The sequence below is a fragment of the Rattus norvegicus genome, chromosome 15 (assembly GCF_036323735.1).
Source record: "Rattus norvegicus strain BN/NHsdMcwi chromosome 15, GRCr8, whole genome shotgun sequence".
Taxonomy (NCBI): domain Eukaryota; kingdom Metazoa; phylum Chordata; class Mammalia; order Rodentia; family Muridae; genus Rattus; species Rattus norvegicus.
In genome coordinates, this window is record NC_086033.1 from 33,923,045 (window position 1) to 33,945,105 (window position 22,061).

Genomic DNA, 22,061 nt, shown 5'->3' on the forward strand with positions numbered 1-22,061 from the left:
GTCATGGCACACACCTTTAATCCTAGCACTGGGGAAGCAGAGAGTTAAAGGCCAGGAAGTTTTACATAGCAAACTCCATGCTGCCAGAGCTATACAGTGAGACCCTACTCAAAAATAGAATCAAAGAAACAACACCCTACCTTCCACCATGAATGGGTGATAAATATGTGGGAACTGTGCAGCCTGAAGTCCCAGTAAGAGGATGAGCTGGGGAAGGAGGAGAAGCAAAGCCCAGAAGTGACAGGAAAGGTCCTCCTGGACCAGAGAGGTGTGGAAACAATGAAGTGGCTCAAACAGCAAAGAACTTCAGTTACATGCACACTGGGGGTTATTTATTATGGATTTTCAGCCTTTGATGCCCACTCATCGTGGTTCTTGCCTGAGGTCAGAAAGGCTGGTTGGGCACAGGTATTAACCTGTTAGAGGACCTTCATGTTTCTGCTTATCCACGGCAGGAAGTACACAACCTTGGTGAAGACTCCTGAAGAGATTTCCCCTTTTTTCCCGTAGGCTATAACTCCATAGGCTCTGTTGTCACACACGAGGGGTCCCCCGGAGTCACCCTGTGGACAGAGAAAGGACGAAGTGAGCCTACCTCCCTCTGTCTCTGCTCTCCCCTCCCCCCACCTCCTCGCAATGCTAACTCAGATCAGAGCCAGGACAGGTTCCAGCTTCCCTCAGTACCAGAGCTCCAGGGAGGCCCAAGGTTTCCTTCTAGCCCAGTCCTTGGCTTTCTTTTCTCAGTGATACTCTGAGATAATACAGGCTGCATTCGGATGACAAATGTGTCCCACTTTAACCTCTTGCTGCACCCACCCAGGGGACAAAAATTTGATTTTTGTACTTTTCCTTCCCTGAGTTGAGGCTCGCATGTTTTGCCATTTTTACACCTTGGCCTCTCCCAGGTTCCTTTCTCTCCATATATTTGGTTCTTAAATGCTTTATCCCCACCTTTGAAGCATCCTGTACATTGTTTGGGTCTCCAGCACAAATCTGTATGGTCTTGAAATAGTTGTAGAAAATTTTTTCGCATTCCTGGTCCTCCTGAATGATCAGTTCAGCCTCTCGTAGGCAGGAAGATACTTTAGTGCCGTTGATGGACGTTAACCCCCAGCCAGCCACATGACACACATCCCCCGGCTTAACCTGGGCATCGCTCTGGGGCAACATGAGGGTACTGACAGCTTTAGTTCTCTTGGCCTTGCTCTTCAGCTGATAAGGAAGAGGGAGGAGAAACCACTTCACCTAAGGTCCTGCTCGCCTGAGACTCTCTTAAATTCAGAATGAAAGAAAGGGAAGAAGCAGGATCAGGGCGGAATGGAGGGGCTATCCATGCACCAAACAGAGCACAGACACACTGTGAGAGATGGGGGTGAGGGACAAGGGGTGGGCAGAAGTGTGTACAAGTGTGTTGCAGGTCTTACCTTCAATAGCATGATATCGTAGGAATAATCTACTTTATTATAAGCTGGATGGCTGATGGCTTTTTCCACAGAGATGATTTGCTGGGTATCCTCCTTAGCCTTGATGTTGTGGGCCCCCAGCATGACTGTCATTGATCTGTGCAGAGAGCAGAGTGGAGAGGAGAGATGTGGAGTCAGTCCAGGAGGTAGGCAGGGTGGGTGCTCTAGCTGAGGGGACTTGCATTGTCTCTTAAGGTGAACTTTCAACCTCGACCACTGCTTTAGTTTAGCCAGGGCAGTTGATCAACTTAAGTGTGCTGCTGGCTTTGTCCTCTTTCCCTTGGACCTAAAATTTGACTCTTACTGGATTCCTATAGTCACAGTCCATCCTTCTAATGAGCTCTCAGTGGGAACATCTACTCTAGAGGACAGAAGATCCTGTGTGGGTCTTAGAAAATGTGGGCTGACTGCTTCTCCTTACTCTCCTTCGCAGTGAGCAGCCGTCAGCACAAAGTAGTCTTGAACCAGGAAGCCTCCGCAGTAACTGATATTTCCGTCCGCTTTCACAGACTGAATAAACGCCATGTAGGGGTAGGAGTGGGGCTTGACTTCATGGCCCCCGATGATCTCCTCTTTAATTAAAAAAAAAAGCTAGAATATGGAGTGGCTGGGAGAAGCAATAGGGTTAGCAGGGGAGATCAAGGAAGGGAGTGATTGGGAGTCAGATCTGTGAAGCCGAAGCCTGTTGCAGACAGGATTCCTTGCACGTCTTTGCAGACTCATAAGCCTCATAACAATGCTCTGAGAAGGGGTGGGCAGCCCCTGTCTTCCAACCCCTGCTCTACAAATACACGGAGGGGTAAGCTATGACTTCACCCTGTAGAGGATAGGGGAATTCTATAAACATTGGCCATGGTTTTTGTTTGTTAGTGAGTCATTCTGACCCCTGTAGTTTTGACTGGTGTTGTTTTCTCAGTTTGCCCAAAGCCCAATAGAAGGCTTTTCTAACATGCTGGTGGCTAACACACCTTGGGTGCTCAGCATGCTGGTGGCTAACACAACTTGGGCGCTCAGTAGATGCTTTCATTGAGTGGTCTGCAGTTAACTGCAGATCTGGGAGGTCAGATTCAGAGCCAGGGGCACTTTGGAGTAGTTAATGTGCTGTCCAGGATGGGAGTAGCTGGGGACCTGCAGAAGTGGAGAGGCCACCTAAAACCAGACTGCAAAGCTGAGGGAGTGAGCAGTGCAGGATCTTGTCAGCCTGCACCCCTTTCTTCTGCAGGGCTGAGGGTGGACTTAATAAATGATGCTAATATTACTGAACTGGTGGCCTCACCCCATTGCTGGTTGGTGATTAAAGGTGCCTTTCCCTCAGCTGAAGTCAAGTTAATGACGTACAGTTTGTATCTTTGTGTTCTCTGCCACATCTCTTTCTAAGGATGATGGGGGAAAAAAGCTGAGAGAAGCTAGTGCTTACTAATTTTTCTGAGAACACCTCCCTTCCTCAGTCCTTGTTGAGACTCTAGCTAGTGTCAGATTTCCAAGTCTGGGTTTGGTATGGGACCTGAGGTTCAGCAGTCTCCTGAGTTCAGTGCCAGGACAGTGTCTGACTACTGCAGGGCAGAAAGAGAGCAGAGGTGTCTTGGGATGGCACCATTGCCACAGGGGGGCCACTCACCTGCTCCAGCTTCAAGAGGCAGAAGTAGGGTCAGAAGAATCAGGACAGGTGGCATCTTCCCAGGAAGTCTGCTCAGATGAAGGAGGGCAGAGCAGACACAGCCCTTGGAAGGGGAAGAAGGAGGTGTGGGCTCAGGGGCCTCACAGGTATTTTAAACCTGTGCACCTCTGCTTCCTTTTGGTTTCCCATTGCTTAAGAAAGTTTTCTGGTTAGGGTAAAAATGACACTGTCACCACACTGACATCCTATGAGCTAAGCTAGGATAAAGGTCAAGAATGTAGATGGTTGGAGGCTGTGGTTGGGGAGACCTGAGACCCCAGGAAGTCCACAGTGACTGCATGGAGACACAGGTGTGTCCTTTTCTATGGCTTACACATTTTTTTTTTGCATTCTGGTAAGATCTCTTTGGGTTTCTTCATTTTTTCTCCTTCCTTTGTTTTTCCAAAATGAGTACCGACAACCCAATTATCCTAACAACAGTTATACACTATACACTCACAAATACACTCACAAATTTACACAGAGAGGTGATCCTGTGGCAGATATGCCCAGGCAGTATTGCAATATATCATGTCATTGATCTTTGGGATGACTAATCATCCGGTGGCACAATCTGAATATTCTCATGAATTAATCTGAACTCACTCTGACTCTCCTGGAACTCATGAGAAGTCACAGAGAAATCTCAAAAGCAAGTGTTTGCCTTGTGTTCAACAGTCATGTGAACTGTCATACCCAGTTAAGGGTAATAATGGATCACAAATGACAGGTATACTTTATCTGTTTACTAGTTATTGTCATTTATCGCTGGAGCAAGAGCTTGAAGACTGAATGGTCATTAAGATCAGGTCAGCATTGGCTTCCCTGCTGGTGACTCCAATGGTATTTTGTACAACGCTGCCTAGCATTTCCTATAGACAAACTAGGACCGATATTAGGTCTTGAATGACTATTTAATGGGCTACATCCAGGAGTGGGAGAGTCAGGGCTGCCTGCAGCTCTTGAAATATCTGATCTTGACTGGAGGGAGCTGAAAGCCTGTGTTTAGAGCACTAGATGGTGAGAGCTGTGTGAGAGCCTCTGGAAGGTAAGACAGTCGGGCCTTGCCCTGAGCGCGAGTGTGTGTGTGTGTCTGTGTGTGTGTGTGTGTGTGTGTGTGTGTGTGTGTGTGTGTGTGTATACATCTAGAAAACCCCAGAGCTATCCAGATCCTGCCTTCCCATTACTCTTTCATGAATTCTGTCATTTCGTCTTTTGGGACCAAGGGAGGGTTTCTCATCTTAATTGTGAATTAATGTATTTGGATCAAAATTAGTCATCTTTTCCACTCTTATGTAACCTTTTAGCTTTTCTGGGCCATCTTGGAGAGATAACTCTTTTGGGCTACATATTAGTTACATAACCTATAACGAGCATTAACAATTCCCCGCGGATGGGGCTGTGCATAAATGACATGGTATTTGTACATACAGATAAGCAGCCAAACCCTTACAGAACCGCAGAATCTTAATAATATGGGTGAGCTCATAAAAATGAATTTTAAAACCATGAAGGAGAGTTCGTGTTTGTGATATCTAATGCATACATTGTACACACGTAAGTGATAACATTTGTTCTGGTGTTCCTTTTTCATAAAAGTATGAATCTGGATGGAAATTTACCAGGGTTTTTGAGAAATGATAGTTTCACTCCTGACTTGGTGGACCCAGCACTGACCTCAGTGAATTCCTGAGGCACTGCTGAGAGATTTTTTTAATCTGACTGTTACTGTGCTTTTAACACTTTAAACTGAAAGAGAAACCCTACATCATCCCCCATTATCCCTTTTACCTCTTCCATGGCTCTCCATGCCCTTCAGATTCATGGCCCCTTATTCTTTAATTATTATTCTCTTTCACACACATATGAGGGAATAAAATATAAGTCCTACCTACAGAGTCAGTGTACTATTGCTTAAACGCATATTTCTTTCAGGTCAGACCACTTGGGATTAGAGAACCACTATGGTGCTCACCCTTAGGGAAGACTAATGCTCCCTCTCTTAGCAGCTTATAATTGTGTGTTGCTCTTCAGCTAGTGATGGCCCCTCGCTACTTCCCCATCCACTGTGATGGTCAACTGGTGTTGTCATTGTTCAGGTCTTGCTTGAGCAGGCATGTTGTTGAGATTTCTTGGGTGTAGTTTGCTTGTCAAATAGAAAACATATAGCTGAAAGATGTTTAACTGTTGACTGTGCATCTGTGTTTGGATGTGTGCACATGAATACAGGTGTCCTTGGAGGCCAGAGGGGCTAAAGTTACAAGTGGTGATGAGCTATTCAACAATGCTGCTCAGAATTGAACTTGGGTCCTTGGCAAGACCATTGGGTACAGTTAAGACTTCTGAGTCATCTCTGCAGTCCTATGTGCTCAAGTCTTGAAACTACTTGCTCACAAGTGTAGGTGCTGTGAAAAAGTGTTGGAGTGAATACAGTGTGATTGCAAAGTGTGAGCATCTGTCTGTCAAGAGAAACCATAAAAGCCCTGGAAAGGTTGTAAAGCGACACGATCAAAAATATTTTTAGTTTAAACAAAAGATTCCAGTTCTATGCATCCTGTTCTATTTATTTGAAAACTGGCAGGTACCATATCTATGCTGGTGAGAAATGAATTCGATTGTACCAAAACAGTGGCGACATTTCTGGAGGTCTTGGAATCTGTTTTCAAATGCTTGTGTCAAATGTCAAAGCAACATCACTGTTCACAAAACTGTATCCAGCTGGGGTGAAATGCAGCCAGTCATTTACCTTAATTTGAGATCCCTGTAATGCCAGTTTCACCTGGAATACTCAGGGTTTGAAACATGGCACTGACAGTTGATTTTCTTCTTAAAAGATAAAATGATCAGTTAAATCCACTAAAATATTCAATTGGCAAGTTTGATTCAATTGCCACATTCTGGTAGTTATTTTGTTTCAAATTTTATTCATGGCATGATCTCTACCTTGATAACGTTACTCCAGTTTCCTCTGCTTATTCATCTTAATTCTGAAATGAGAATGATGTCCCCAGAGTCATTGGGAACTCTGTTTAGGAATTCTTGTTATGGATGATGGTTTAATCCTGTGACCCTTATGAAATTCAGTGCTGGTGATGATTTATATGTGCTACCAACATTTAATGCTCTTGCACTAACTTTCCTTTATCAACTTAGTTTTTATTCTTCGACACCAATATGCATGTATTCAATGCATTTTGGCCAATCTTACCCACTGTACACAATGTCTCCTCTCCTACCCCACCAATTTCCAATGAGACATTCTTCTCTGTGCACATGGGTTTTTTGGATGTCTTCTGAAGAGAGCCAGCATTTAACATAAATGTAGTGTGATGATAGCATGATTCACTGTTCATTCTATGAGGCCCTATGTTTATTCTTTTAAAAATGTTTAAAAAATTTCTCCTTGTAGCTGTGGCTGTACTGGAAGTTGCTTTTTAGAGCAGGTAGGGCTTGAACTCAGAGATCCAGCTTTCTCTGTACCCTAGTGCTAAGATTAAAGGCATGTTTCACCACTGAGAGAGCTCTCTCTCTCTCTCTCCCTCTCTCTCTCTCTCTTGAGATCCCTTTTCTTCTATGATGGGATAGAAACAATGCTGATTAAAAACAATAATAGATAAGAAAGTATATGTTTATTATGAAAATTGACAAGAAATAGAAAGCAAGCCTTGAGAATGTCAAGGTCTCAGCTGCTGATGCAGTACAGGTGGCATGATTGTAAAGATGGTGGGTGGCTGGTGTGTGTGAGGCAAGGCTGAGGCGTGTGAGCTCCTAGTGACCAAAACAGAATGCTCGCTTGGTTTCCAATTGCCAGGAAATACTTATTTTCTACAAAGGTAGGACAAAGCATCGTTGTTAATCTCTGCATTTCATTTACTGATTCTCCAGGAGTAAGTGCAAATCTGATGGTGTCAGTTCAACTGTCTGCAGGTGGAAGATAAAACGCTGGACACCACACATGCCATCAGTCTGGACTCAGGTATGTGTGCCAATAGCAAGAGCATCATATGTTCTCTTTGTAGGATTTTGGAGCATGCTGTCATCTACACAGTTCATGCTCAGGAGTCACACAGTATAGTTACAATAGCATCATAAAATATTTTTTTTTACAGTTAGATTTAGCATTCAGAATGGAAGATGTGAAGCTTCACATCCAATTTTACACTTCAGCACAGAATATATTCTATGTGCTTATCTACCACCAGGAAGAAAATCCATGACAGAATTAGAACAAAAATGACAATAAGTGTGCTAGTCAAGCTGACCTGAGGAGGCCAGAAGCAAGACAGAACCAAACTTAATATACAGAATTAATGCAAGGCATAGCAAAATCTCCATGACATATTTCACATGCTAAGAAAACTGCAAAACATTCATATAATACAACAAAAGTCCAGAAATACCAAAGCAGTCCCAAGGAATGAGAACACTGTTAGAAATGTGGCAATATCTCACCTTAAATTATACCACAGAGCCATAGTGATAAGGCAACCAGGTACTGGAAGGAAGGAAGTCCAACAGAGTAGAACAGAGGTCATGGACATGAAGTGGCAAAGCAAAGGCCACGTAATGGTTGACAAGGAGAAAATAAAAACCTGTTGGAATATTGATTTAGCAGATGGTGCTCACAAACTGGAGATCCACCTGCAGAGGAACGAAATTAGATTCCTTGTTAAAAGAAATAGGTCAAATGAACTAAAGGCCTTTGATTATAACTGGAGAAACAAACTTATAGAAGAAACCACAGGGGGCGTACCTCAAGATATTGGTGAAAGCAAGAATTTTTAAACAGAACAAACACCAAAGGCAGAAGAACTACCTCAGTATCAACAGGAGGGACTACTTGAAAATAAAGATGCCGGGTAGCAAAAGAAACCATCATGGCTGACTCCTGACCCAGTTGTTCTGTCCAAGACGTCCCAGTTGTCCCAGTTTGGTGCTGGAGCTCCTGAGGAATCCTAGAGAGACACTGCTCTCATCTGTGATGGGGTTCCTGAAGAAGGAAACCTTAGCAATAGGATAGATGTACCCAGAAAGGATGGGACAAGCAGGCAAAGCAAACCTTCCTCTTGCCGTGTTCTTTATGAGGGCTGCCTCTAGAAGGGGTGACCCTGGTTTGGGCTCCATTTCCACCTCAAATACACTAGTCAAGATAATCCCTTGAAGGTGTGCCCTAGTGCTGGGGTTGGTTACTTCCAAGTGGAGTCATGTTAACCATGATCAGCCACCACAGACTGTTCTCTACGATAAAGAAATAACTTCAGAAATTAAATACCAAGGAAGTAAAACTGTCAATCAACAAGTGGGCAACCATATAGAGTAAACAAAAAGGTTAAATAAAATGAAAAAGAATGAATGAAAGTAATAAAATCTAGTAACTATAATTTTAAAGTGTTCCATATCCATCCTTGAATTTAAGTGCTACTACTAAGCTTTAGTAATAAATAGTACATGGTATTGTCAAAAAAAAAAAAAACAAAAACAAAAACAAAAAAACAAAAACCGAAATGTTGATCATTAGAATCCAATGGAAGTTTCAGGTTTTAAGTACACAGACCTATGGACATGTGATTTTTGATAAAAACAAAATCCCTAATACACAATGGGAAAAGAAGACAGCATCTTCTACAAATGGTCCTGGTCTAAGAGGATATTTGCCTGTAGAAGAATGCAAATTGATCCATATCTATCACCCTTCACAAAACATGAGGGCAAGTGGACAAAGACCTTATCATAAATCTACATACAGTAAACCTAGATAGAAAATAAAGTAGGGAAAAGTTTTGAACACACTGGCACAAGAGACAACTTTCTGAACAGAACACAGATAGTGCAGGTCCTAAGAACAACAGTTTACAATTGGGACTTCATGAAAGTGGCAAGCTTCTGTAAGGCAAAGGAACCTGTCAGTTAGACAAAAATGGCAACCTGGGGAAAGATTTTCACCAACTTCATGAATGGCTCTAGCAGGCCTGAGCGTGGCAAACCCAAGTCCTAACAGGACAAACATGGCACCCACGGGGTTTCTAACCCCCTTGCTAAAAACTGTTGAATTTCATTCTTAAAGGTAGTCCCCAGGAGATGCAGGTCCCCAGCGCTCCAGACACCGCCCGGACTAAAGGGACCAGATCAACAGTTCTCTGCACCCAAATCCCATGGGAGGGAGAGCTAAACCTTCAGAGGGCAGACACGCCTGGGAAGCCAGAAGAGACTACACTCTGCCCACATTTCTGACTCCAGAGGAAAACACCTAACGCCATCTGGGACTCCAGTGCACGGGGGCTCCCTGAAAAGGCGGCACAGGCCTTCCTGGTTGCCGCCCTCATGGAGAGCTCAAAAGCAACCAACCACGAGTAAACTTGAGCCGTGGAACCACAGGCAAGACCAACTTTTCTGCTCCAAGTGACCTGCCTGGTTGACTCAGGACACAGGCCCACAGGAACAGCTGAAGACCAGTAGACAGGAAAGACTACATGCCCAAAAGCAGAACACTCTGTTCCCATAACTGGCTGAAAGAAAACAGGAAAATAGATCTACAGCTCTCCTGACACACAGGCCTATAGGACAGTCTAGCCACTGTCAGAAATAGCAGAACAAAGTAACACCAGAGACAATCTGATGGCAAGAGTCAAGCTCAGGAACCCAAGCAACAGAAACCAAGACTACATGGCATCATTGGAGCCCAATTCTCCTACCAAAGCAAATACTGAATATCCAAACACACCAGAAAAGCAAGATCTAGATTTAAAATCATATTTGATCATGATGCTGGAGGACTTCAAGAAAGACATGAAGAACTCCCTTAAAGAAATGCAGGAAAACATAAACAAACAAGTAGAAGCCTATAGAGAGGAATCACAAAAATCCCTGAAAGAATTCCAGGAAAACACAATCAGTTGAAGGAATTAAAAATGGAAATAGAAGCAATGAAGAAAGAACACAGGGAAACAACCCTGGATATAGAAAACCAAAGGAAGAGACAAGGAGCCGTAGACACAAGTATCACCAACAGAATACAAGAGATAGAATAGAGAATCTCAGGGGCAGAAGAGTCCATAGAAATCATCGACACAACTGTCAAAGATAATGTAAAGCAGAACAAGCTACTGGTCCAAAACATACAGGAAATCCAGGACTCAATGAGAAGATCAAACCTAAAGATAATAGGTATAGAAGAGAGTGAAGACTCCCAGCTCAAAGGACCAGTAAATCTCTTCAAAATCATAGAAGAAAACTTCCCTAACCTAAAGAAAGAGATGCCCATAAACATACAAGAAGCCTACAGAACTCCAAATAGACTGGACCAGAAAAGAAACTCCTCCAGTCACATAACAGTCAAAACACCAAATGCACAAAATAAGGAAAGAATATTTAAAGCAGTGAGGGAAAAAGGTCAAGTAACATATAAAGGCAGACCTATCAGAATCACACCAGACTTCTCGCCAGAGACTATGAAAGCCAGAAGATCCTGGACAGATGTCATACAGACCCTAAGAGAACACAAATGCCAGCCCAGGTTACTGTATCCTGCAAAATTCTCAATTAACGTAGATGGAGAAACCAAGATATTCCATGACAAAACCAAATTTACACAATATCTTTCTACAAATCCAGCACTACAAAGGATAATAAATGGTAAAGCCCAACAAAAGGAGGCAAGCTACACCTAATAAAAGCAAGAAACTAATCGTCTTGCCAACAAAACAAAGAGAAGAAAAGCACAAAACATAACCTCACATCCAAATATGAATATAACAGGAAGCAATAATCACTATTCCTTAATATCTCTCAACATCAATGGTCTCAATTTCCCAATAAAAAGACATAGATTAACAAACTGGATACACTATGAGGACCCTGTATTCATATGCCTATAGGAAACACACCTCAGAGACAAAGACAGACACTACTTCAGAGTGAAAGGCTAGAAAACAACTTTCCAAACAAATGGTCAGAAGAAGCAAGCTGGAGTAGCCATTCTAATATCGAATAAAATCAATTTTCAAATAAAAGTCATCAAAAAAGATAAGTAAGGACACTTCATATTCATCAAAGGAAAAATCCACCAAGATGAACTCTCAATCCTAAATATCTATGCCCCAAATACATGGGCACCTACATACATAAAAGAAACCTTACTAAAGCTCAAAACACACATTGCACCTCACACAATAATACTAGGAGATTTAAACACCCCACTCTCATCAATGGACAGATCATGGAAACAGAAATTAAACAGAGACATAGACAGACTAAGAGAAGTCATGAGCCACATGGACTTAACAGATATTTATAGAACATTCTATCCTAAAGCAAAAGGATATACATTCTTCTCAGCACCTCATGGTACTTTCTCCAAAATTGACAATATAATTTGTCAAAAACCAGGCCTCAACAGATACAGAAAGATAGAAATAATCCCATGTGTCCTATCAGACCACCATGGGCTAAAGCTGGTCTTCAAAAACAATAAGGGACAAACGCCCACATATACATGAAAGTTGAACAATGCTCTACTCAGTGATAACCTGGTCAAGGAAGAAATAAAGAAATTAATTAAAGACTTCTTAGAATTTAATGAAAATGAAGGTACAACATACCCAAACTTATGGGACACAATGAAAGCTGTGCTAAGAGGAAAACTCATAGCACTAGTTGCCTGCAGAAAGAAACAGGAGAGAGCATATGTCAGCAGCTTGACAGCACACCTAAAAGCTCTAGAACAAAAAGAAGCAAATGCACCCAGGAGGAGTAGAAGGCAGGAAATAATCAAACTCAGAGCTGAAATCAACCAAGTAGAAACAAAAAGGACCATAGAAAGAATCAACAGAACCAAAAGTTGGTTCTTTGAGAAAATCAACAAGATAGATAAACCCTTAGGCAGACTAACAAGAGGACACAGAGAGTGTGTACAAATTAACAAAATCAGAAATGAAAAGGGAGACATAACTACAGAATCAGAGGAAATTCAAAAAATCATCATATCCTAATACAAAAGCCTATATTTAACAAAACTTGAAAATCTGGAGGAAATGGACAATTTCCTAGACAGATGCCAGGTACTGAAGTTAAATCAGGAACAGATAAGCCATTTAAACAACCCCATAACTCCTAAAGAAATAGAAGCAGTCATTAAAGGTCTCCCAACCAAAGAAGAGTCCAGGTCCAGATGGTTTTAGTGCAGAATCCTATCAGCCCTTCATAGAAGACCTCATACCAATATTATCCAAACTATTCCACAAAATTGAAACAGATTGAGCACTACCGAATTCCTTCTATGAAGCCACAATTACTCTTATACTTAAACCACACAAAGACCCAAGAAAGAAAGAGTACTTCAGACCAAAATCCCTTATAAATATCAACGAAAAATTTTCAATAAAATTCTGGCAAACTGAATCCAAGAGCACATCAAAACAATCATCCACCATGATCAAGTATGCTTCATCCCAGGCATGCAGGGATGGTTTAATATACGGAAAACCATCAACGTGATGCATTTTATAAACAAACTGAAAGAAGAAAACCACATGATCATTTCATTAGATGCTGAGAAAGCATTTGACCAAATTCAACACCCCTTCATGATAAAAGTGCTGGAAAGAATAGGAATCCCAAGGCCCATACCTAAACATAGTAAAAGCCATATACAGCAAACCAGTCACTAACATCAAACTAAATGGAGAGAAACTTGAAGCAATCCCACTAAAATCAGGGACTGGACAAGGCTGCCACTCTCTCCCTACTTATTCAATATAGTTCTTGAAGTTCTAGCCAGAGCAATCAGACAACAAACGGAGATCAAAATGATACAGATTGGAAAAGAAGAAGTCAAAATATCACTATTTGCAGATGATATTATAGTATATTTAAGTGATCCCAAAAGTTCCACTAGAGAACTACTAAAGCTGATAAACAGCTTCAGCAAAGTGGCTGGGTATAAAATTAACTCAAATAAATCAGTAGCCTTCCTCTACACAAAAGAGAAACAAGCCCAGAATGAAATTAGGGAAACGACACCCTTCATAATAGTCCCAAATAATATAAAATATGTCGGTGTGACTTTAACCAAGCAAGTAAAAGATCTGCATGATAAGAACTTCAAGCCTCTCAAGAAAGAAATTGAAGACCTCAGAAGATGGAAAGATCTCCCATGTTCATGGATTGGCAGGATTAATATAGTAAAAGTGGCCATTTCACCAAAAGCAATCTACAGATTGAATGCAATCCCCATCAAAATACCAATCCAATTCTTCAGAGAGTTAGACAGAACAATTTGCAAATTCATCTGGAACAACAAAACAACCCAGGATAGCTAATTTTATCCTCAACACTAAAAGGACTTCTGGGGAATCACTATCCCTGAACTCAAGCAGTATTACAGGGCAACAGTGATAAAAACTGCATGGTATTGGTACAGAGACAGACAGATAGACCAATGGAAAAGAATTGAAGACCCAGAAGTGAACCCACACACCTATGGTCACTTGACTTTTGACAAAGGAGCCAAAACCATCCAATGGAAGAAAGATAGCATTTTCAGCAAATGGTGCTGGTTCAACTGGAGGTCAACATGTAGAAAAATGCCGATCGAGCCATGCTTATCACCCTGTACAAAGCTGAAGTCCAAGTGGATCAAGGACCTCCACATCATACCAGATACACTCAAACTAATAGAAGAAAAACTAGGGAAGCATCTGGAACACATGGGCACTGGAGAAAATTTCCTGAACAAAACACCAATGGCTTATGCTCTAAGATCAAGAATCGACAAATGGGATCTCATAAAACTGCAAAGCTTCTGTAAGGCAAAGGACACTGTTGTTAGGACAAAACAGCAATAAACAGATTGGGAAAAGATCTTATTCCTACAACTGATAGAGGCTTATATTCAAAATATACAAAGAACTCAAGTTCTCAATCCTACAACTGATAGAGGGCTTATATCCAAAATATACAAAGAACTCAGGAAGTTAGACTGCAGGGAGACAACCCTGTTAAAAATGGAGCTCAGAGCTAAACAAGGAATTCACAGCTGAGGAATGCCGAATGGCTGAGAAACACCTAAAGAAATGTTCAACATCTTTAGTCATAAGGGAAATGCAAATCAAAACAACCCTGAGATTTCCCATCACAACAGTGAGAATGGCTAAGATCAAACACTCAGGTTACAGCAAATGCTGGCGAGGATGTGAAGAAAGAGGAACACTCCTCCATTGTTGGTGGGATTGCAGACTGGTACAACCATTCTGGAAATCAGTTTGGACGTTCCTCAGAAAATTGGACATTGAACTGCCTGAGGATCCAGCTATACCTCTCTTGGGCATATACCCAAAAGATGCCCCAACTTATAAAAAAAGACACGTGCTCCACTATGTTCATAGCAGCCTTATTTATAATAGCCAGAAGCTGGAAAGAACCCAGATGCCCTTCAACAGAGGAATGGATACAGAAAATGTGGTACATCTACACAATGGAATACTACTCTGCTATAAAAAACAATGACTTTATGAAATTCATGGGCAAATGGATGGAACTTTAAAATATCATCCTGAGTGAGGTAACCCAATCACAGAAAAACACACATTGTATACACTCATTGATAAATAGCTATTAGCCCAAATGCTTGAATTACCCTAAATGCACAGAACACATGAAACTGAAGAGGGATGACCAAAATGTGAATGCTTCACTCCTTCTTTAAAAGGGGAACAAGAATACCCTTGGCAGGAAATAGGGAGACAAAATTTAAAACAGAGGCAGAAGGAAAACCCATTCAGAGCCTGCCCCACATGTGGCCCATACATATACAGCCACCCAATTAGACAAGATGGATGAAGCAAAGAAGTGCAGGCCGACAGGAGCCGGATGTAGATCGCTCCTGAGAGACACAGCCAGAATACAGCAAATACATAGGCGAATGCCAGCAGCAAACCACTGAACTGAGAACGGGACCCCCGTTGAAGGATTCAGAGACAGGACTGAAAGAACTTGAAGGGGCTTAAGACCCCATATGAACAACAATGCCAACCAACCAGAGCTTCCAGGGACTAAGCCACTACCTAAAGACTATACATGGACTGACCCTGTGCTCCAACCTCATAGGTAGCAATGAATAGCCTAGTAAGGGCACCAGTGGAAGGGGAAGCCCTTGGTCCTGCTAAGATTGAACCCCCAGTGAACATGATTGTTGGGGGGAGGGCGGTAATGGGGGGAGAATGGGGAGGGGAACACCAATATAGAAGGAGAGGGGAGGAGTTAGGGGGATGTTGGCCCGAAAACCGGGAAAGGGAATAACAATCGAAATGTATATAAGAAATACTCAAGTTAAGAAAGATTAAAAAAAATTTTAAAAAAAGATACTCCCTAGGTCCTTTTAAAAAAAATTGACCATTGACTCTTTCCTAAGAATCAACACCTCTGTCAGACAATCATAATTGTTTATTTGGCTATCATGTTTAATCTCCATTTACCAACACTCTCTCACACAATCCCCCGTTTACCTTAAAACCCCACTCCTGCAAAAACCTCCTGTTCTCTCTTCCTCATCTTTTCTTGTTTCTTAGCTGATGCTGTTATGTTTTTATGCCTCCCCTGCCCTGCAACCTTGCTTACCCCTCTTGGGTAATAAATCTCCTTTGTGCTAAGAATTTGGTGTCTGTATGTCCTGAACTGATTTTAGGGGTCAACCTCTCTTATAATTCACATCTGACAGAGGGCTAGTATCCAAAATATGCAAAGAACTCAAGAAACTAGACATCTACAAATGAAATGATCAAATTTTAAAGTGAGGGTACAGATCTAAAGAGAGAATTCTCAGTCGAAAAATCTCATGGAACTGTAAAAATCTTAAATAAATGTTCAACATTTATTTAACTTATTCATCAGGCAACTGCCAATCGAAAGTAATTTGTTATTGTATCTTAGACCTGTAAGAATGAATAACTTAAAAAACTCAAGCAAGACCTGATGCTGGGAAGCACATGGATTAAGGGGAACACTCCTTCATTGCTCATGGGAGTGCAAAGTTGTTCAACCAATAGGGTGTAAATAGGTTCAACCAATAGGTTGTAAATCAATAGGATGGTTACTCAAGAAGATGGGGAATCTATCTACCCCAGACCAAGCTATACCACCCATGGACATATACCCAAAGGGTGCTCCATTCTACAATTAGGACAGTTGTTCAACTATGTTCATAGTGGTCTTATTCATGATAGCCAGATATTAGAGATAACCTAGATGACTCTCAACAGAAGAATAGATAAAGAAAATGTAGAACAGTTTTTCAATGGAGCATTGGAGCAGCTGACAACATGGAACTTGCAGGCAAATGAAAGGAAGGAAAAAATCATACTGAATAAGATAACCCAGACTGAAAAAGACAAGCATGGTATATATTCACTTATAGGTGGATATTAGCTGTTAAGTAAAGCATAATCATGCTGTAAACTACAGACCCAGACAAGATACGTGACAAGGAGAGGTCAAAGTCTGGGGGTGGGGGAAGTCATGGAATTCCCTGGGAAGGAGAAATATAATGGATTATGCAGATGGACAGGGCTGGTGGGGTTGTGAACAGGGAGAATAACAGGAGGGGGGAGTAATAAATGGAGAGTGTACTGAGATGACTAGAGTTGGAGCATTAGGGTAGCAATGTGGAAACCTATTGCAAAAGAATGTCCTTGGAAAATTTGAAGGAACCCTGGCAAAGTATCTACATTGCAGGGGATACTGAGGCTGAACAGCCTTCTTCTGTAACCAGGCAAGACGTCCAGTGTGATACTGGGACACCAACACAGCCAGAAAAGCTTTGACCTATAATTTATCCTGTCTACAAGGTGTGCTGGGGTAAATGTGACACAGCAATTGTGTCATGGTCAACTAATGACTGGTCAACATGAGGCTTGAATCACAAGAGGGGATCCCATACCAGACACTGCCTGGATGGTCAGGAAGCCTGGAGGCCAAGGATGGAAACAAACACAACTGGCCATAAGGAGAAGTCAGTGAAACGATTATTGCTGACATTCTGCTGTAATCATATCTATGATGATGACTACCCCGTCATCATCAGAAAGTTCCATCCACCAAGTGATGGGTTCAGTTGCAGAGACTCACAGTCAAATACTAGGCAGAGGTCAGGGGAAGCCACTCTGAAAAGGATCTGGAAAGATTTTAAAAGCCAAAGGAGTCAACTAAACTAGAAAACAGCCTAGATAGGCCTCTTAGGGGATCACAGAGCCTCTATGGATCTCAGCTACATTCCCTGCACATGTGTTACGGTTGTGTGGCATTGTGTTCTTGTGGGACTCCTAACAGTGGGATTGGACATGTCTCTGAACATTTAATGTTCTCTCGGTACCCATGTCCTCCTATTGATTTGCTTTGTCCAGTCTTGATATGAAGGTTTGTGCCCAGTTTTATTGTACTTTATTAAGCTGTGTTAGGTTGACACCCTGGGAAGCTTTGTTTTTCTGAAGGGAAGTGGGGGAGGAGTGGATCTGAGGGAGATGAGAGATTGGGGGTGCTGGGAGACGTGGAGGGAGGGTAGATTGTGGTCAGGATGTAATGTATGAGAGAAGAAGAAAACCTATAATGCACCAGTGCTGCTGTGTGGGGACTTGAATAGGGTCACATGAGTCACCATGAGCTGTCTTGTGCTTCAGCTGGAGCGGCTGAGTTTATGATTTGAATGTCAAGCAAGCTACAGCCTCTCTGCTGGCCTTTCTCCTGCCCAAAAATTACAGTAGGGGCTCTCCCTGAGCTACGTTAGAAATCAGAGTTGTTGGAAGGTTTACCCTTCCTTCCGAATCTACACACTGCACTCAGAACCCAGGAAGACCATGCACATGGAACTGTTAGAATAGAGAAGTTAATCACTTTTTAAAAACGTGTCTTTTTGTGCATTCCAGATACAGATCCATATGCGCCATGTTGACCTGTATAGAGAAACAAGAGGATGATGTGAAGGAGTCTACTCTGTACCAGATACAAAACCAAGGACCTAAAATTGTTGATGGATGATTTTTTTCTCCATCTTTATTAAATTGGGTATTTCTTATTTACATTTCGATTGTCATTCCCTTTCCCGGTTTCCTGCCTAACCCATAACCAATCCCCCTAACCCATCCCCCTCCCCTTCTATGTGGATGTTCCCCTCCCCATCCTCCCCCCATTACCGCCCTCCCTCCAACAATCCTGTTCACTGGGGGTTCAGTCTTGTCAGGACCAAGGGCTTCCCCTTCCACTGGTGCCCTTATTAGGCTATTCATGGCTACCTATGCAGTTGGAGCCCAGGGTCAGCCCATGTATAGTCTTTGGGTAGTGGCTTAGTCCCTGGAGGCTCTGGTTGGTTGGCGTTGTTGTTCATATGGGGTCTCGAGCCCCTTCAAGCTCTTCCAGTTCTTTCTCTGATTCCTTCAATTGGGGGTCCCATTCTCAGTTCAGTGGTTTGCTGCTGGCATTCGCCTCTGTATTTGCTGTATTCTGGCTATATCTCTCGGGAGAGATCTACATCCGGTTCCTGCCGGCCTGCACTTCTTTGCTTCATCCATCTTGTCTAATTGGGTGGCTGTATATGTATGGGCCACATGTGGGGCAGGCTCTGAATGGGTGTACCTTCTGCCTCTGTTCTACACTTTGCCTCTCTATTCCCTGCCAAGGGTATTCTTGTTGCCCTGTTAAAGAAGGAGTGAAGCATCCTCATTTTGGTCATTCTTCTTGAGTTTCGTGTGTTCTGTGCATCTAGGGTAATTCAAGCATTTGGGCTAATATCCACTTATCATTGAGTGTATACCATGTGTGTTTTTTCTGCGATTGGGTTACCTCACTCAGGATGATATTTTCCAGTTCCATCCATTTGCCTATGAATTTCATAAAGTCATTGTTTCTGATAGCTGAGTAGTATTCCATTGGAGATACTTCTGGCCTAGCTTCCTTTGAATCCCTGGGGTTCACCAACTGCCATATCCCCATGTGGCCAGCAGGGGGAGACCAAGGTTCCAGGATAAACCAGGGTACTTGACAAATTGGAGGTCTTTCAGTCCTTGGAACTCATGAGCCTGGCTTAGATGGAAGGGGTGAGCATCACATGACTGGCAGTCCAAGTCTGGCTGGAATGTCAGGTAGAGGAGACTCCACAGTTTTGGAACTTAGAGGAGTGAAAGGCTGGTGTACTTCAGGCGTGGGTGAGGCAGGGATGGAGTAGAAACTACTGGTAGGTAGAGGAGGTCAGATGGAAAACACTGGAAGGACACAGAGGGCACAGAAGTTGACTGAGCTCTGTGCTGGGCTGGGAAATGAAACCCAGCTGAGCCTGGCTTCCTCAGAGATATGTCCCAGGCTTCTGCACTGCAGACAGTTCAGGTGGGGAGAGTCCCCTACCCTGCTAGAGAGGGGACTGGAGACAGGAACGTGACTGGGTTGCACAGCCCATGGACTTCTGAATTCCCAGAGTCAAATCTCCCTTCACCCCCATGCCTTGTTTCACTCGCTGCTGTTGTTGGGCTGGAGGAAGGTGCTCAGAGATGTAGGACTTTCCTAGGCCCAGAAGGTTCCTGTCTGGAGGGCTAAGTGTGAGTGAGTGAATGAGCATGGGGCACCTCAGTAGAGCTGTAGCCTCCTGACGCTTCTGAGTGAGAAAGCCAACCTTGGAGACTGGAGAATTAGACATGTGTATGGTTGGATATCATGGCACACACCTTTAATCCTAGCACTGGGGAAGCAGAGAGGGGCAGATCTCTGTGAATTGAAGGCCAGGCTGGTTTGCATAGTAAATTTCAGAACATCCAGAGCTTTACAGTGAGATCCTATCTCAAAAATGAAAACATAGAAACAACTCTCTATCAGCACATTATGAATTGTGTGGCCTGAAGTCCCAGTAAGAGGGCGGGCTGGGGCTGGAGGGGGAAGTAACGTTCAAAAGTGATGGGGGGATCTGCCTAGACTAGCTAGGTGCACTGTGGGGCGGTGGGCTGTGAAAGGTACCCTGATATCTGGTCTAGATAGGTCGTATCCCAGGAGACCCTAAAAGTGAAGGCAGGCGCGTTCCCAGTCTCCCAGGAAATCAAAGCCTCACTAGCTGCAGCCCCACCCCCACCCAGATCCCTACAGAGACAGACCAATAACATAGGGCAATGCTCCAAGCCCCTCCTCCACAGGTGAGGTTGTGACTACAGGTCACATAGGCTCAAGACAGATCAACCATAGAAGCAGGACCACGCCCCCGAATATGTAGATGAGGTCTTCCTAAGCTCTTAAGCCAAAGCAATAGGAAGTACCATTGTCAGACACTGAACCATCCAAAAACTATTTAAGAATCGTGCAGAGGATTAAAGGTGTGCAACAACCACTCCGTAGTCTGAGAGCTTCTATGGTAGAGCTGTAACACCGCAGCTTGGCCTCAGGCACCCCTCGCAGGCTAGTCAGTCTCCTGCTGGCTAAGCCTGGCCTGAAACCTGAAACAGAGGCAGGACAACACCAGTGGAGGCGACAAAGAGCAGTTCCCCTCCCTGCCGGAGTTCTCTTCCCTTCTCCTGGACCCGTGCACCTAGCTGGACAGGAGATCTCCATGGAAAACCTCCACTACGGAGGCCCACAGCACACAAATGATGAAGTGGCTGAAAGTAAAGAACTTCAGTTACTTGCACATTGGGGGTTATTTATTATGGATTTTCAGCCTTTGACGCACACTCATTGGGGTTCTTGCCTGAGGTCAGACAGGCTGGTTGGGCACAGGTGTTAACCTGTTAGAGGAGCTCCGTGTTTTGGCTTATCCACGGCAGGAAGTACACAACCTTGGTGAAGACCCCTGAAGAAATCTTCTTGGATTTTACATAGGACAAAACTCCATAAGCTTTGTTGTCACACACAAGGGGTGCCCCCGAGTCACCCTGTGGATGGAGAAAGGACGAACTGAGCCTGGCTCTCTCTGGCTCTGCTCTCCCCACTCCTCCTGTCAGTGCTAACTCTCAGATCAGGACCAGGCCAGATTCCAGCTTCCCTCAGTTCCAGAGCTCCAGGGAGGCCCAAGGTTTCCTTCTAGCCCAGTCCTAGGCTTTCTCTGAAGTCCTTGGGGACACTCTGAGATAATGTATCCTGTCTGAGATGACAGATGTTTTCCCAGCTGACACTCTTGCTACACTCACATAAGAGACCAAAGCTGGAGTTTTAGGCTTTCTCTTCTCTGAGCTAAGGTTTGAGGGTTTGCCATTCTCATATCTTGGCCTCTCCCAGGACCCTTTTACCCTGGATTTTTGTCTGTGAAATGCTTGATTCCCCACCTTGGAAGGAGCCTCTATTTCGTTTGGGTCTCCAGCACAAATCTCTGTGGTTTCGGAATAGTGACGGAAGCGTTTTTTGCATTCCGCGTCCCCCTGGATGATCAGTTCAGCCTCCTCTAACAGGGCAGATCCTTTATTGGCATTGATGGATGTTTTTCCCCAGCCAGCCACACCACAAACATCCCCTGGATTTACGTGGTCTTTGCGCCCAGGCAACCTGAGGGTCCTCACAGCTTTAGTCCTCTTGGCCTTACTCTCCAACTGATAGGAAAGAGGGAGGAGAGACCAGCTGAGCTAGGAGCTTGCTAGCTTGAGTCTCTTTGAAATTCAGGATGACAGAGCGGGAAGGAGCAGGATCAGAGTAGGAGGGAAGGACTAGCCCTGAGCCAAACAGAGCACAGACAGTGTGAGAGATGGGGGTGAGGGATGAGGAGTGGGCAGAGGAATGTGGGTGGGACGGTGGCAGGTTTCACCTTTAATAGCATGATGTCATTGGAGTGGTTCAGAGGATTATAGCCCAGGTGGGGAATAGCTTTTTCCACAGGGATGATCTGCTGAGTTTTCTCCTGCTCATGGAGGTTGTGGGCCCCTAGTATGACTGTCATTGAGCTGTGGAGAGAGCAGAGTGGAGAGGAGAGATGTGGAGTCAAAGAGGTTGCA

General features: G+C 43.6%; 1 protein-coding gene across 17 annotated transcripts in view; it reads right to left on the reverse strand.

Moving 5' to 3' along the window:
- Positions 1 to 305: 305 nt before the first annotated feature.
- Gzmn (granzyme N) overlaps positions 306 to 22,061 on the reverse strand; it is a 29,906-nt gene continuing 8,150 nt past the window's right edge. For 9 of the 17 annotated variants that reach the window (XM_039093674.1, XM_039093668.1, XM_063274664.1 and 6 more), the window contains 7 exons: positions 21,875 to 22,010; positions 21,402 to 21,662; positions 3,082 to 3,184; positions 1,885 to 2,035; positions 1,425 to 1,560; positions 952 to 1,212; positions 306 to 563 (listed from right to left, as the gene is read on the reverse strand). In XM_039093674.1, the coding sequence (XP_038949602.1) occupies positions 420 to 563; positions 952 to 1,212; positions 1,425 to 1,560; positions 1,885 to 2,035; positions 3,082 to 3,184; positions 21,402 to 21,662; positions 21,875 to 22,010 (1,192 nt within the window). In that variant the 3' untranslated portion in view covers positions 306 to 419. Of the gene's footprint in view, positions 564 to 951; positions 1,213 to 1,424; positions 1,561 to 1,884; positions 2,036 to 3,081; positions 3,185 to 20,758; positions 21,012 to 21,401; positions 21,663 to 21,874; positions 22,011 to 22,061 lie in introns of those variants that run through there. The other 8 variants (NM_001191116.2, XM_063274665.1, XM_039093672.2 and 5 more) reach the window with 4 other exon arrangements.